The sequence below is a fragment of the Juglans microcarpa x Juglans regia genome, chromosome 6S (assembly GCF_004785595.1).
Source record: "Juglans microcarpa x Juglans regia isolate MS1-56 chromosome 6S, Jm3101_v1.0, whole genome shotgun sequence".
In the NCBI taxonomy this organism is placed as follows: domain Eukaryota; kingdom Viridiplantae; phylum Streptophyta; class Magnoliopsida; order Fagales; family Juglandaceae; genus Juglans; species Juglans microcarpa x Juglans regia.
This window is the reverse complement of record NC_054605.1, coordinates 9,664,424-9,681,949: the sequence shown is the minus strand read 5'-3', so window position 1 is coordinate 9,681,949 and position 17,526 is coordinate 9,664,424. Positions and strand designations below refer to the sequence as shown.

Sequence of the window (17,526 nt, the reverse complement as noted above, 5' to 3'; positions counted from 1 at the left end):
CATTGCTTATTTTCTTTTTCTTTCCATAACTGATTTTGGGAATTGCTCATTAATGACGAATCAAGATTTTTAAACTTTTTATGCAAACTTAAGATTCTCAAGTGCGAGAGAGATGGATATAAGGTAGGTCACGTAACTTATAATGCTGCCCATTTGAAGGGCGTTGGCTATGGGGCATTGGGGCCACCGTCGAATTTAGGATGGCATATATGGAGTCATAGCGAAATCTCTTTCACTCAAAGTCTTCAGATTTAAATAAGAACAAAGAGATGTTTTTCACTCAATCACAAACATATAATTAGTTAGCCACAAATCTTAAAAGGTTCAAGTGAAATAAATCCTAAAAGCCAAAAACTTAAATACAATGGCGGCAGATATTGAGGTAATTTTAGATGATTTGAATTGATATGTAAATAATAATATTTTGTAAGTTCTATTGAGATATGTTAGAATATAAATAGATTGAAATATGCGTTTGAATATATGAAATATGTTTATATAAGTTTAACTTTTTATGAAAAGTTGAAAACGTAGTGGATCTCATCAATAATTAGTTTGAGATAAATTAGGTGATCTTGACATTCATATATATAGCCTAGATTATCTCCAATTATCTGTAAATAATAATGTAATAGTAGTGTAAATAATTTATAAATAATAATTAAGTAGTTTAACGGTTTGAATACACAGTTTAGATAAGATGAGATCAGATATTTTAAATAGTAATGAGATTTTTTGAGTTAAGACTAGATGAATAGTTTATAAAAAAAATATATATATATTTAAATAGTAAAATAAGATAAGATAATTTTAACTTTTTAAAATTTAAAAAAGGTGCAAGTCTCACGATATTTATAAAGTATCCGAATCCTTAAGATTTTGCGTTGTTCACGTCAAATTGTACAGTTCATTAACTATTTAGAACTGTCTATTATCAGTTTTACGTTCTTTATTTATTGTTTATTTAAGTAGATATTTTTAAAATTTAGAGATAAAATATAATATTTGAATAAACAAAACTCTGAAAGCGTACAACCAATAGAAAATACAGATGAATGTCTGAAAATAATTATATAAAACTGCGTCAGACAAGGTGGGTTAGGATTTAGGAATCCAACGAGACCTTCAAGTCAAGCAGCTCGTCGCCGAGGGGCAGGGCAAGAGAAAGAAAATGAAAAGAAAAGACAATGAAAAAGAAGAAGAAAAAGTAAAAGAGCAAGTTGTAGGATGCTTCCCCCATTTACAAGGAAAAAATATCTCAAAAAAACTCACCCATTTTTTTTACTCTTCACCTTCTTATAATCTGCCGAACAACCAATATAAATAATTTAAAGGGTAAGGGTACTTTCTGCAACTTCAAACTGATTCTTTCCATCTGAACCGGTAAAATTGCAGAAGAAAGAGCTCAAAACCATGGCCAGTGGAGGAAGTCTTAGGCTCGGAGGCGTCATAGAAATGGATGAGAAGCTGATCCAGAAAGCTTGCTTTTATGCCACCGAATCTCAGAAGTCTCCAGAGAAGCCATTTATTCAAGAGAAATTCCCTGTTTCTTCAAGTCATACAGTCATTTTCAGCTTTCCAGCAGGATCTTGGTCTGTGGACGATTGGGTTGCTAAAAATCCAGTTGGAGAGACAGAGGTCAAAGCCGAGCTTTTTGGTTCTGTGATCAGAAGTATAGGCACCGATGAAATTGCCATGGTTAATAAAGCTTTTCAGCAGAGATTTGAGAACAAGATCTTGGGGAGTTCGGATTTCCGAAAAAAGGTATAATCTGCGCCATTGTCTTGTTCTGTATCTCATTCTACTTGTAATTTGGTTGTGTTCCTGCTTGCTTTGGTTTCTGCTGACAAAAGTGATCTGTTTTTGGTCAATCCTATGTAGCCTTCTATTTTTATCCCATTTTCCATTTATTTCATGCCATTTGTTAAATTTACACTGATTTTGTCATGTTTTCTGTTAGAATTCTTGAAAGGGATTCGGATTATCTAAAAAAATTTAGCATAATTCTATACTTTAAATTGATAGACAAATTGAATGAGTTGAATACAACTTGGATCATGTTGACTTTACCGTTAACAATTCATGAGAAATTTTACAGATCAGCCACTGTAAACATCTCATACCTATAGTTTTTTTCTCTATAGTATAGAGATATTTTTTTATAAGATGTAGAGTGTGGAATGATGAATAGTCACTGATGAAAAAAATTTTTCACAATTCATAAAATAATTTTAGTTGCACTTAAAACAATTAAGAAAATCATAATAACTTATTAAATATGACTTGTTGAGGTGTTGACAATTTCTCACCTTTTAAATCGGTTCACCGTATCATACTCTTTAAATCAGATCTCAATAATCATTGACTCTCTCTCACGAATAATTCGGTACACCATCAACTAGTAATATTCATTTATATAGTCATAAAAAAATATCATAAAAATAAACTCGTAAATTGACATAGTTTTATATAATACATTAGATCTATATTATAATAAAAATAATTTTACAATCTAATGTATCACATCAAACAATATCAATTTTTAAATTTATTTATGTAGAATCTCTTTGATACTAAAGCATTTCTCTTTATTTATTTATTTGTATTATATGTAAGAAAATAAGTCAAATATCAACATACAAATTTGACATGATTCATTCATTTCATTTACGTTGTATACTTCATGTATACTTTTCAAGTGATTAGGCCCCCTTATGCAGATTTTACTTCTCTAAGTGTGGTAATATAAATTAGGATACTTATATACTTTAAACGGAAAAAATAAATCATAATGCACTGAAAAAATTACAAAGAAATAGGATTATTAAATGCTATAAGTATTATGATCATTTGTAAACCTATGCAATGCAAATGAATAACTGAATTGAGATAGTTTGTGAATGGTAGAATAAAAGTTGAATTGTTTATTATATTTTGTATGGAAATTTAAGAAAGTTATTTTAGGATTTGAAAAAATTGAATTGTTTATTATATTTTGTATAAGAATTTGATAAAGTTGTAATGATGAGATGATTTGAAATGAGTTGAAGTGAATTTTGAATTCAAACGAGACATTATATCTGGTATTGACTAATGGAAGCTAATATTGACTTTCATTGGATTGGACAAGATGAAATTATTCAAACTTTTAGCTATAGTTACTTAAAGAGGTTCAATAAATTTGACCTCAATTGTAGAAAAGTCATTTTACGTTTTAGTTGTGGTTTAAATAGTGTGAGATTAGATGAATTGAGGTAGTTTTAGATGAGTTAAATAAAATATTATTAGAATATTATTTTTTTAATATTATCATTATTTTGAGATTTGAAAAAGTTGAATTATTTATTATATTTTGTATGAAAATTTGAGAAAATTGTAATGATGAGATGAGATGAGTTTGAGTGATTATTGAATCCAAACCGAGCCTTATTCTTATTTCACCAACCAAACAGTACAACTTACAGCTAACAAGAAAAATTCTTACAAGTTAATTAATAACTTCATAGAATTTTAGATATTTATCGTTAGATTCTCACTTGCAAATAGTAATTATTGAAAATATAAGCAAAAAACGAGAATTTAGTTAGAATGAAAGATATAATTGTTATGTTACAAAAAAAAATTAGCAGAAAAGTGCACGTTATAAATTAATAAAATTATATATTTTATTTGATTAAAAATAATTTTAAAAAAATAATAACAAATTTAAAAATAAATAATATTCTATTCTTATATAGAATTTAAATGGATAATTTGGGATTAAATTTTGAGTTTGATAGGCAAAAGGAAAAAATATATTTAGATAAAATTTGCACCAATCCAATGCTAATGCTAAGACATTATAGAATATCTAGAGCTTTTAAAAGAGTGTCAATGCTAGTGTTTTGATTTTAAAATTTTGGTCTAGTAAAAACTCCAAAGGATTGGCTCAAGTGGTGAAGATTTTGGTTTTGGGATATCACTCCCTTTAAAGTTCAAGATTCAACATCACATAGGTACAAACAATGTTTTGTGGTCATACCCTTTGATGAAAAGCTAGCGATTTAACCAATTTTGTGTAGAGAAATATTTAAGAGTGCGGTGAACTGGACCGAAGTTTACTCTGCAATAGTAGGTCCGAAGGGCCTTGCCTTAGAAAGACTCCCAACGTATAAAAAAAAAAAAAAAACTGGTCAAGTAAATTAATCTTCTCTCTTTTTACTTTAGTTTATTTTTATATTAGTAATGAGAAACTTCACAAATGTTATTTGAGATTAAGATTTATTTATATAGTGTGCCGAGTCGCCGACCTAAAAGTGCATACATTGATAATTAAAAACGTATGCATTAGGAAAACTAAAAGAATATTTAAAAACGTATGCATTAGGAAAACTAAAAGAATATTAATTTTACATAAATATTAAAAAGTTTATCAAATATCAGAGTTCATTGTCTTCGACCACTGTTGAGACTCTCGTTTGCACACAGAATTGGTTAAATTCAAAGTTCATTGGAGTAGATATTATTGATATCGAGTGCTATAGACTTGAATCAGGTAACTTTATGATTTTAAATAATTTTATTTTTCATTTAGTAATTTAATTTTTAAATGAAATTAGTGGTTTACTTGGATATATTATTTTATAAGTTTATCTTATTATATATATATATATATATATATTTATACACACACACACACATTACATAATAATAAAACAAATGAGTGGTTGATTTGGCTTTATGGTACCAATGGTCATCTAATAATTATATAGTGAAATATTCGTTGACATGATTTATAGGAGTAGATTTAAAATTATAATTTTATTTAATAATAATAATGCAGAATAAAGTTTCATGCATTAAAAGTTATATTGTATATATAAATTTATAAGATACAATATTTAAAAATTTTAATAAAAATTTTATTTTTATAATAAAAAAATTGTTATTAAAAAGGAAAAAAAAAAAGAAAAAAAAAAAAAAAAAAAGCCCTAAAAGAGAACATAAAAGTTGTAGATTTTCTAAAATTGTAGATAAATGAATGAAGGTCTATATTTCTTTCAAATGATAAAACACCTCAAGAATGTTGGTTTACATTAAACCAAACTCTACATTCTTATTTTAACTTATTTCATTTACTAAATGGAATAAATATAGTAAATAGAATATCTACTCATAACACATGAAAGGTTTAAAAAAAGAGGAATGATATGCATCAACCATTATTCACTTTCACATCCACATCTATAGTTTTTTCATAAGATGTGGAGGTTTTCATAAGATGTGAGAATGTTTTTCATAGAGTGTGAGATGATGAATAGTAGCTGATGAGAAGAATTTTTCTTAAAAAAAAGGCAAATAACATTTTTTATATCTTTATTTTTTTTTTCGACAATATGTTCCATTGTTATGTTTTGTATGATATATCTATTAATCATTTTTTTTTTATTCTTTTAAAGCTTAAGAGTAATATTTGAACTTAAACTTCATGAGTTATTATATGATTCTATTAAATTAAAAAGTCTAATTTTGAATTTTGCCTTTAGCCTCCATTCATACTGGGCTGCCCTTGTTCAATGAAATGAGTATAATCCAGCATAGTAACATAGTGTTATGGAATTAGAAAACATATAGAATCTTGTTGCTGATTATAAGTATATATATTCATATAATTCAGGTGGAAATGGCTGTGAAAGCGAAGAAGCAAATAGTGTTTACAGGACACTCAGTGGGTGGTGCAATGGCCATCTTTGCAACACTTTGGTTCCTGAAAAATTACTCCATACCTAAAAAATCACCTCATTGTCTGACTTTTGGATGTCCTCTGATTGGAAACCACATAGTTTCCCATGCTCTAAGGAGAGAGAACTGGGCTTCCTGTTTCAAACATTTTGTCATGAGATATGACATTGTCCCTCGGATCATGCTTGCTCCCATATCATCCATTCAACAAAAAATTTCACCAATTCTGCAATTCTTTTCTGCAAGATCCAAAGGTTCTGCACATCAACCCCCTCCCGCTTCCGACTTTTTTAAAACTGTAATGGAAAATGCATCGGCCCTGGCAAGCCACACCGCCTGCAATCTCATGGCGAACACAAATCTGCTATCGGAAACTTTAACAAGCTTCATCAAGTTCAGCCCTTACAGACCTTTTGGAACCTACATCTTCTGCAGTGGGAATCGAAAACTGGTGGTCTTGACCAACCCAGATGCTGTTCTGCAACTACTGTTTTACTCCTCTCAATTGAGCAGTGAAACTGAGGTGGAAGACATTGCCTGCAATAGTCTTAAGCAACATTTCGAGTACTTAGATGAATTGCAAGATTTGCATATGAAAGATGTATACGATGTTAACTCGAACCAATTGGAAACCATCCCTTTGTCTGCAGAGGAAGTAGTCGGTAACAGTACAGCACTTAACTCAGCCTTGACTGACCTTGGCTTGGTGAGTTTTATTTCTTTTGTTATCAAAATCGTTTATTGGAGTTCAACTTACAAATGCCAAAAGTCTAGACTCTCTTAAAAGAGTTTGTTGCTCAACTTTGACTTGCAAAAGACTCAACAAAGATAAAACACCAAAGTGATAGTTCATCTTGGTATATGTATATATGTATTATAAACTATTTGTGCTCGTAAAAAAAATGTATGATAAACTATTTGTGATTATTTCTCTGTGCTTGAGGTTCTAGAGTACCAGAGCTAGACGTTGTCTTCGTTCTGCCAGGGAGTTAGAGAAGCAAAAGCAGAGAAATAAAGCTCATATTATAGCAAAGCAGCGTGACATGGAGGAAGCAATGAAGAAGCTAGAAGACTATAGAGAGAAGAGTGCAATTCGCAGAGTAGGCTGGTACGATGCCTTCAAGCTTCAAGAAACATTTGACGACTTCATAGCTAATGTGAAGAGACTCGAGCTAGCAGGTATATGGGATGAAATCATGGAGATGTTGAAAAGATGTGAACTCCCAGATGGATTCGAGAGCGAAAAGGAATGGATAGAGCTTGGAACTAGTTACCGCCGCCTTGTCGAGCCTCTAGATATTGCTAACTTCTATCGACACTTGAAGAATGAAGATGCAGGAGCCTATATGGAAAGGGGCAGGCCAAAACGTTACAGATACACACAAAAATGGCGTGAGCATGATCTGAAGCTGGTACCTGGAGCCAGCGGAGAATCACATTTCTGGGCAGAAGTAGAGGAACTCTGCAGTAAAACTAGAAGCAGAGAAGAGTTTGAACGTGAAAGGGATAGAGTTCTGCAGCTAGAAAGAGATGTTCGGAAATGGGCCAATGAAAAAGATTTGGGTGGGGATGTGTTCTTGGAGAAATCCACCCTGGTGAAGTGGTGGAAAGCGCTTCCTGAAGAGCATAGGAGGGAATCTTGCCTTTCAGAATTCATAAAATGATAAAGAAACGGAGATTTTTTCTGTTCACCTCTGCTTCCATATGTTTGAATAAGAAATATGTTGAGTGCTATTCTCCACCCCCCCCCCCCCCCCCCCCCCCCCCCTTCCTTGTGGCGAGAGGATGAGTGCTATGATGTGTACTAAATACAGTATCTCTATAACTTGAGCTAAACGAACTTCAAGACTTGAAAGGCAGCTATTCAGTTTTGTCATTTTTGTATGGACATGAAATCTGAAAAATAAAACGAAGAAATTCTTAACATGAGAAGTGTTGATCTGCAGAATCACATTCCCATGCTATTATTGGCTATGATCAGTATTATTTCATGAATTCATGTTTATATATGTATGCATGTAAGAACTAAAATTTGAACAAGTCTATCTAATGCAATATTACAAAGCTAATAAATCTGGTAGGTGACTGAATAATCTGAGAGTTCCAAAGACAAAATGATCGCCATATTACAGTTATACCAACATGTACAAACCTTTGGCTGAAGATAAAAGCTCTTTGTTCATAAAGCATGAAAGTAGCTGCTAAAATCCACCCTGAAATTAGTATAGAAATTGAGGTGCACAATCACAACAAAAATCAAAGTTACAACAATAGTAATTGCAGCCGGATCTAGTGAAATAAAGTGAATAAGGTGTAGAAATTAGAAAACCCAGAAAGCAACTATCTCGGAACCAATTATAATTAGGTGAAAGACCCATCTAAAATCTAAATGAATGTTGAGGGGAAGTTAAATTCCTCAAGTCCCATCTAAATTTACAGAAGGTTCGAAACATCAGACACTGCATAAGAGAAAAGGAAGAGTATATAACTTCATCCTGACATAATCCGTATGTCACACCAAAAAGGAATGCTACTTCACCCATGACATACCCAATCACAGTCAAATCTTGAGGAAAAATATGTTCCAATGTAGAAAAAAAGAGTCCGACTACTCCTCAACAAAAGGTAGATGCCACCCTAATGTAAAATGCAGAGCCCACAATATTATGTCAGCATGCTGAGATTCATCAGGCTAATTAGAATATAACTAAAACAATCAATAGGTCTTCTGGAGATTTTCTTTTTCTTTTTCTTTTTTTCTCTTCTTGAGTGGTGCTTCCAGAGGACCAAATGTACCAGCATCGCTTATCAGACTTCGAAGCAAGAAGAAACACCACAATGATTTCACTAGTAAGGAAAAAGGCCGCAAAAACCAAGAACATGTGTGTGAAGCACAGAAGAGTAATTAAGCTAGATATAACTTTTCTTTCAGTAGGATTCTTGATTCTCATTAAAGAACTCCTGACCTGTGACTGCAAAACAGTGAGCAAAAGTGCTACACAGGTATCATTAGATTCATTATGGACGGATCTCGTTCGGATCTAGTGTTCATCTGCCATAATTCATAGAGGATTCGAAAACTCTATTGCTCTACAACAAATTACCTCAAGATCATACTTTGAATATCTTTGTAGTACCTAACAGATATCAGAGCCCCTTATATTTATTTAATCATTAAGGTTTTATCATCAGAAGTACATAGAGGATATACAACAAATTCGATCTAGGAAGAGAGAGAAGAGAGCAAGAACATCTTAGAAACTGAAACTAGAGAGACACAGGTTGTCTATCATCCAATGGTACTCTGCAATAAAAAATAAAGCCTTGAGATCCTACATATCAAGTGTACACAGATTGTCTATCATTTCATTCCACCTTCCATACGCACCAAATATCAGAACCCCTTAAATTTGGATGAGTAATCATAAGATGTTTAATTATGAAAATTGCTAGATAAATTTTTTTATTTGCTAATATACACATCATACGCTGGCAGACACTCCACCAAAGGAAGAAAGGATAGAAAGAGAAGCACGTGCTCAAGGCTTCACTGAATTAGAGATGGGGGAGAAAGAGATTTAGCACAGATATGCATTTAACACAATCCAGCGACAATGAAATACTTCAAAAAAGTCGCCTTCCAATAGATGTTGAAAAAGAAGTGGCAACACCCAAACTGTATCAACTAATAAACTACAACTAATTTTACACCAATAAAAAAGATATGGAAACGAGCATAAACAAGAAAAGTTAAAAGTTTTCACTGTGTATCCCCTTGCAGCAAAGACAATAAGGAAGTTACGTACACCACGTCAGAAAAAATAAACAGCTGAATGAAGATCTAACAGTAATGGGGGATACAAACTGCAAGAACTATTGTACTAGCCTTTGGATGCCCCATGAACTCACCACATACCATGGAACCAATTTGAGAATCCTCAAGGAACACAGCCAAAATGGCAACAGTCGCTTTAAAAGTATAAATGAATATTGGGTCATCACAGGAATTTTCTTTTCAGATGGACAAGTAACATATAACCCCAAATCTGTTCAAATCTATTAGAGGAGACACCAACAATCTCTCCTCTTTTTTTTATAGATATCATTTCATTTAAAATGATCACAGTATACACGAGATAACCCCTTCACTGATTGAAGAAACAAAAATGAAAAAACAGAAATATGAGAAACAGGAAAGATATTATACACCCCTCCAGCCTCTACTTTGTTCAAACATAAGCACTACCCCGTTTAGACAGTAAAAGTGTTTCATCTCATCTCATCTCATCATTACAACTTTTCCAAATTCTCACAAAAAATACAATAAACAATTCAACTTTTTCAAATCCCAAAACAATAATAATATTAAAAAATAATATTCTAACAATATTTTATTTAACTTTCAACTTTCATCTAAAACCATCTCATCTCATCTTATCTCACTATCCAAACCGCACCTAAAACTTCCCTTACACAGTAACGTCCCTTGGGAAGGGCACAGCAGCCTTGCAAATAGATCAGTGCAAACCATGACCAACATATACAGGAACTGAAGGAAAAATGCAAAGTATAAGGAACTCCAATTGAATGAGTATCCACTAAATATATATATATATATATATATATATATATATATATATAGCTCACAGTGCAACCACGTTTTCCTTTTTCCCCTTCTTTTCTTCTCCACTCTCCACTTTTGATCAGTTTTCCTGAATCGCTGAAACTCATTTGTACCCTCTCCTTTTTAATTCTTTCTAGAGTAAGCCACTATACTCAAAGCCGCCCTCCTCCACTTGATAAGTAATTAAGAAAAGTATTAAGAAAAACAAAGTCCCCACCCCGTACACTTGTGACACTTTTGGTATATCTTTGTAACATATACTATAGGAGTGTATTGGTGAAATCCAATAATAAACAGCTGCCCAAAAGAAAAACTGCCTGGAAGTCCGAGGACCTTTAGTACTGTATCCTAACCCCAAAATAGCAGCTATCACACCAAGCAAGACTGCCCTTGTCCCTTTCCTTTCTCCATTCTGCCTCCCTCTGCTTTTGGCAGAATAGTAAATCCATAGTACAAGTAAAACAGGACATGTAAAACCTTGAACCATAATACTCGGTAAGAGAATCATTCATGAGAAAGAACACCATTCAAACCTTCAATTTAGGGAATAACAACGAAAAAGATCCTAGCATAGGCTTCTCTCAAAAAATGACTACACCACTTTTTTAGGCCTGACATGACATAGCAATAAAGAGAATAAGAATCAATCTTTAAGAAGATATGTGGAACCAAATAAAAGGGGAGATTCTTCAGTAAGCATGCAAAAAAGAGATATCTGAAGGTATGTGTGATGGATCAGAAAGCAAGCAATGGGATGAATGACTCTTAAAGAATCTAAAATGCGACCAAGTTAGAATTTTAACCTCACCTGAGGCAATATAACTTAGTAACCTGGTCAACATCAAGAAAGTTGGCCTGAGCTGCCAATGACACGTCCCTCGGCTAAATGGTACATCTATTTTGATAGGTAAGCAAGAACTTTTATTGATAGCAATAGGCATAGCCCATGTACAAGGGTCGTATACAGAGAAACACCTAAGCATGATTAACAATTGATACAAGAAAGTTATGGATGCTCAATCCATTGAATTCTATTACAACTGACCATTGGAATAAAGTATTGAAAAAGAAAGTTCTAAGCTCATCCCTAGTCCGTTTGTGATTTTCAAAGCTTCGATCATTTCCTTTCCCTCCAAAGACACCACCAAAAACATCTCAAATAAAGAACATCTCTGATTTTTATTAAAACTGAAACAAAAATAAATATTTTGAATGAGTGAACCAATAATACAAAAAAAAAAAAAAAAAAAAAAAAAAAAAAGGTAAGGCATGTAGAACTTAATTTTTTGAAGTCAAGAGCTCATTTGTTAAAAGAGAGTGACAAGTGCACTAAGTTTTTCCATAGTGACCAACACTAATTAGAGAAACAATACTATTGAGATGCTATTGGTTGATGGCTCAATGTCTACCGATCGGATGACATTAATAGCCATATTGCACAGTTCTATGTTTACATGGAGGCCTAAGCTTGATGGCCTAGCTTTTAAAACCATTGGATAGGAGAAAGGCTTGTGGCTTGAGAGGCCTTCTGAGGAGAACGTTATGTATGAAAGGCTTTAGTGAGTGGGATTTAAAGATCATCTCTAAAGTTTTTACTAATAAATTTGCATATGGTGATAGAGAATCATCTCGAAGTCTCAAAATGCCTTTGTTGGGGCAGGCAAATACTGGACTCCACTCTTATTGCCAATAAGAGCTTGTGGATAATAGGCTAAGAAGCCTAGGTTGCTTCATGAGGGATATATTGAAAAGGCCTCAGATTTTGTCAAATGGGGACTCCTTCCATACATAATGAGATGAGGTTTTGATAAATAAAAAATGACTTACGGATTCCACATTGTATCTAAATTCCATACCGGGTGCTCTGCTGTTTTAGTGAAGAGCTCCTTTTGATTTTTCAGTGGACCACATGGCTAAGGCAAGTAAATCTTTTGTCTCCTTGCTTTTTGTCATTGGCACGAAGGCACTTAACAAAATTATATCTACTCTTGCTGGCAGAGGTTTTCTATCTAGTTTTTCGGTGGGGTGTAGGAAACTCTGAAGTGCTTAACACATCTTCTATACAAATATGGTCCACTATTGTTCTGTGGAACCAACACAAGCCACCCTCACTGTTTGCATGCTCCATTCTTATGCTTCGAGGCAATTTTGGGTTGAAAGTTAATCTAGGTAAATCTGAGTACGTCTCAGTGGGTCCAGTAACCAATGTTGACAGTTTTGCCGATACACTAGGGTGTAGAGTATCCTCTCTACCAATGAAGCACCTCGGTCTTCCTTTGGGACTGCTTTCAAGGACAAGTCAATTTGGGATGGGTTATCAAGAGGATCAAGCAAAGTTTGGCTAGCTGGAAAAAGATGTATTTTATCAAAAGGTGGTAGATTCCATTTTGATTGAGAGCATTCTTTCTAATCTACCCACGTATTACACGTCTCTCGTTCCACTTCCTTTTAGGGTGGCTCACCAACTAGATAAAGTGCAACGGGAGTTCCTCTAGGTTGGGTCAGAAGATGAGTTAAGACTCCACCTAGTAAGCTGGTCCAAGGAATGTTGTCCAAGCTTTTGAATTCTGAAACCTGCTCTTGTTTAATAGTGCACTCTTGGGAAATTGGTTTTGGTGCTATCAAAATGAGGGAGAGGCCTTGTGGAGGGATGTGGTAGATACTAAATATGGAAGCCAGTAGGGTGGGTGGTAATGAGGTCCAGTGGCCCCATGAAGTGGGATTACGAGAAAACATACCAAAAGGTTGGAGACAGTTTTCTAACCATACTAGATTTGAGCTTAGAGATGGTTCCAGAATTAGATTAGGTAAGGTTCTCAAAGAAGCTTTTTCAAAGCTGTACTACGTTAATCATGCTAAAGCTGCTTCCATGGTAGACTATTTAGGGATATACTGGCTTCCCTCAGTGGGATGTAACCTTTACCAGAGCAGCTCATGAAAGAAAACTGATGATTTTTTTTTATTTTTTATATAAGTATAAAAAAACTGATGACTGTTATTTAATCTGTTAAATTCCACTAGATTGAGATGATTTCTATGTTGATCTTTCCAGCTCTTAGCTTGTAATTAAGTGTTTTCTCTTGTATATTCCTTGTGAACTGGCGCTATGCCTAATTATGTGGATTAATAAATTTTCTTACTTCTAAAAAAAACAAATCCACTAGATTGAGGAAATAAAGGGTTGTTCAAGGTTTGTTTTTCTACAATGTCCTCATTCCTTATGATAAGGTCACTTTGAGAGCTGCATTTTTTGCTTGGGCAGCCTCTAAGAAAGATTCTCACAATGGATAATCTAAGGAACAGAAACATCGTTGTGACTAATTGCTGTTTTATGTGTAAGAAGAGTGGAGGGTTGTATTTCCTCTTATATACTTCCTGTGTAGCTGGGCTATGCCTATTCTTGGAAATAAAATCTCTTATTAATTATCAATAAAAGAATAGTGGAGGGTCTGTTGATTCTTTTTTACTCCATTGTGAGATTGCGAGTGTGTACTGGAATGACTCTTCAGTCAGGTAGGTTTGACTTGGTTAATGTCCGGAAGAACCAAGGACCTTTTGGTGCTTGGAGAGGGTTAAGTGACAATCAAGAGATTGCAGTCACGTAGAAGATAGTCCATACTTGCGTCATTTGGTGTATTTGGAGGGAAATAATGATAGTAAATTTGAGAACAGAGAATGGACATTACAGGAGATCAAAATTTCTTTTTCAGTACTATTCTTTTCCTTTAGACAATTGCCATAAACTTTAATAGGCTTCTTCATAATTTTCTTCTATCTTTTTCTACTTCTAGATAAATGTTTCTCACACACACACACACATATATATATCCTGTAAACCTAGGTTGAGCCTTTTGTTCTTTTTAATAAAATTTATTACTTATTCTAAAAAAGAGATTAAACCAGTAACCATAGACAGCTTAAGATAACCTTCACCCCTAGATAACAAGGTGACATATAAATCAGAAATAAGTTCCCACAAACCTTCACCATAAACCAATGAAAACCAAATATAAGCTTGGAGATATAAAAATGCAGAGAGAGAGAGAGAGTAGAAGCGTCAAGCGAGAACTTCAAGATAAAATTAGACATGGCATTCAATTCCAAGACCTCAAACCGTGATTCAAATAAGTGAAAACTATGTTTGTACATTGTAATCCATGTATAATTGATCCCCCAGTAATTTTAGTTCGAAGGCCTGACCCCAGTATGGCCACAATGGCCACCACATCAATTACCTTTAACATAAAGTCCAAGCAAACAGTTAAGCATAAGAGGGCATATGCAGAAAAAAGACCAATTCATATTGTAATAATCTGTTATGTATTGAATTTCTATACCACCATATGTATTCACATACCAAGCTAGGCCCTCTACACCAACGAATGCACCGAACATATAAAAACAGAACTCATAAGAGAAGTAGCTTAATTCCCTGGTGCTCAAAAACCCTATGCCAACATCTACCTCTACGGAGAAAAAGAAACGAAACAGAATCTAAGAACACACAAAACACGTAGAGAGAGACCCGGCATACATAATTGACGAAAATAGAGACTCTTCTAAGACCTTGTGATCATGCTGCAAGAACGAGCCAGCCGGAATGTCAGACTGCCCCCATTAACACTTGCCTCCACTTCGACAGGATTCTCATACGGCTTCCTGCAGCCAGGGCAGCGACCATCCTCCTCAAGAATCCTCTTGTGGCAGAAAAGGCAGAGCCGAAACCCGCACAAGCAAGGTAAAAAGCTCGAGTCCGTGAAATCCAAATCCTCATAGCATACAGGACACGAAGACGGCGCAGGCACCGCACTGTTACAAGCCCACGCGATCCCTCCGCCATAATGCCGGTGCGGATTAGGCAAGCTTTGCTGCTTAGACAAATTGGGCAAACTCTCAGGTCGAAATGCATCGTCAGGCCTCCACGCCCGGCTGTTCCCCCATGCCCCAGGAACCGTTTTCGGACAATCCGGCTTCGGAATCCCCCCTCCTAAGCCCATGCTGTTATCCGTCACTTGGATCAGAGAAACCACTTGACCAACGGAGTCCCCCTGAGGAGGCGATTCGGAACACGGGTTTTGGCTTTGGCCCTTGCCGTCCTCGTCAGCCGCTAAAGCATCTGCCACGGCCTCCCAATCGTCCAAACACCCATCATCTTCCCCTCCTCCTTCCTCATCTTCTGTAATGCACCCGGAACAGCTACCACCACTGCTACTGCTGCCACTGCTGCTACTGCCAGTGAAGTTTGTTCCCGAGTCGGCAGCGCCTAATACGCTACCAATCTCGCTGGTGGGACTGTTCGACGGCGAATCCAAATCGCTGTATTGACGAATCGATCCATCCATCTCTTCGCCTCTGGAATTCATCTCTAAATCCTCCAACCGGTTGCCCCCATTGAGGAGCTGAACGCCGCCGTTGTTTTCATCCTTGCATCCCTTGTTCTTTGCTGTACTTAAACCCAAATTTCATCCCAGACACGATAATCGATTAAGCAAACCAGAATTTGAAAATTAAATCAATAAGTAGAATCAAAGAAGTACGTTTTTACACATGCATACACATGCAATTAAAAGAGGAAAATATATTCAAGGGATAAGAGATCGTGGGCATACATTGAGAAAGCCATTGCTCGCGACGAGCGTCGAGCTTGCACTGCTTCAATTTGGCTGACCTATGGGCCTGAAATCCCCAAGCCCAATCAACAAATCACGAGAGAGGGAGAGAGAAATTAAAAAACAAACATAAAATATACGTTTAAAAATAGAAAGAGAAGAATTTAATTCTCACCCTTTTCTTCTTGCCAAAATCCCTGGCGTTTTGGGCTGGTGGAATCGAAGCGGTGGTGATCGAGTCGGAAACCATGGCTGAGACAGTCGGATTGAGAGTCGGGTTTGAATTACGCAGAGGTTCTCCCAAAACAAAAATCCCTAATTCTAGAGGAGAGAAAGAGAGCTAACTTCTAGAGAAGAATTTGAGAGAGAGAAATAAAGTGGATAACGGAAACGTCCCTGCTCCGCTCGGCCTTTCTCACGCAGATGACGCAGATGGCCGAGTCTCTATATATAGTAATAATGTTACGAAAATGCCCCTAATTCTTTACCTGATTTCTGTCTTGCCCAGATGGTATAACGCGTAATTTTGAGACAACATTATCCTTGTAATGTGCCGGGAGCAAAGCTGGGCAGAGGCTGGGTTTTTGCTCTTTCGGGAGACAGTGAGACTGGGAAATGTTGAAACGACGCTGTTTCAGTTTTTCAAATTTCTACTCTTTAATTGCTTATTTAATCATTTTCCTTGGTGTCAAGTAAAATAAGTAATTATTAAGTACTATTAGAGTGATAATTTAAAAAAAAAAGTACTATTAGAGTGATAGATAACCTCTATAAGGGCTGTTTTGTTTACAGAGATGAGATGAGATGAAATGAAATGAGTTTAGATTAAAGTTAAAAAGTTAAATAAAATATTATTAAAATATATTTTAAGGTTATTATTTTTATTTTGAGATTTGAAAAAGTTGAATTGTTTATTTTATTTTGTATGGAGATTTGAGAAAGTTGTAATGATGAAGTGAGATTAGATAAGATGTTTTCTGAAAACAAACAAGGCTTAATTGTCTAAGTGGGATTTAGACAATTTAAAAATCTGAAAAGGACAATAGTAAATGTGAAAATTCAGTACTTCACATTTTTATCCAATTGTATAAGATGTAGTATATTTATTACTATTAAATCATTTTTTATTAGATAATTATTTATCATCGAGCACTAGTAATGAGCTAGCCATAGATAAAATTTAGTCAAAATTTAACTAGTTAGTCTAAAATAAATCAATAACAAACTCTCCAAATCTACAGTAAATTTAACTATAGCCAAAACTACTGGCCAAATATATTTTTGTTTTTGTACTTTTGTGAACTACAGCCTACACGTTGTGCAGAAGAGTTTTTGCTTTACGATAATCCAGCATTATAATTTGTGAGCTACAGGTTGTGGAGTTGAGTATACACATTTTTATGCATATTACATTAAAAAAAATTAATTAGAAGCCCAAACTCATCTTTTATTTTAGGTGAATACATAGATGCACGAGTGTTTTTTTAATAAGGAATAAATATTTTAATTACAATTAGGATTAAAATAATTGAAAATTATAAATAGATATTTAAATAGAATAGTGAAGGATTT

The 17,526-nt window shown here is 34.5% G+C and overlaps 2 protein-coding genes across 3 annotated transcripts; one reads left to right on the top strand and one right to left on the bottom strand.

The window, feature by feature from the left end:
- Nucleotides 1-980: 980 nt before the first annotated feature.
- LOC121236870 (protein EDS1L-like) lies at nucleotides 981-7,647 on the top strand. Its single transcript, XM_041133357.1, has 3 exons — nucleotides 981-1,764; nucleotides 5,657-6,427; nucleotides 6,672-7,647. Exons 1-3 carry the CDS (start codon nucleotides 1,414-1,416, stop codon nucleotides 7,383-7,385), a joined length of 1,836 nt encoding a protein of 611 aa, XP_040989291.1. The 5' UTR covers nucleotides 981-1,413; the 3' UTR covers nucleotides 7,386-7,647.
- A 6,978-nt stretch (nucleotides 7,648-14,625) lies between these two features.
- LOC121236869 lies at nucleotides 14,626-16,384 on the bottom strand. Of its 2 annotated transcripts, none has more exons than XM_041133355.1 (3): nucleotides 16,130-16,384; nucleotides 15,955-16,021; nucleotides 14,626-15,788 (listed from the first exon to the last, which is right to left on the bottom strand). In XM_041133355.1, the coding sequence occupies exons 1-3, from the start codon at nucleotides 16,202-16,204 to the stop codon at nucleotides 14,905-14,907; spliced, it is 1,026 nt and encodes a 341-aa protein (XP_040989289.1). In that variant the 5' UTR covers nucleotides 16,205-16,384; the 3' UTR covers nucleotides 14,626-14,904. The 2 variants fall into 2 exon arrangements, with proteins under 2 accessions (XP_040989289.1, XP_040989290.1); XM_041133356.1 differs by having other exon boundaries at nucleotides 14,626-15,793; nucleotides 16,130-16,383.
- Nucleotides 16,385-17,526: the final 1,142 nt, after the last annotated feature.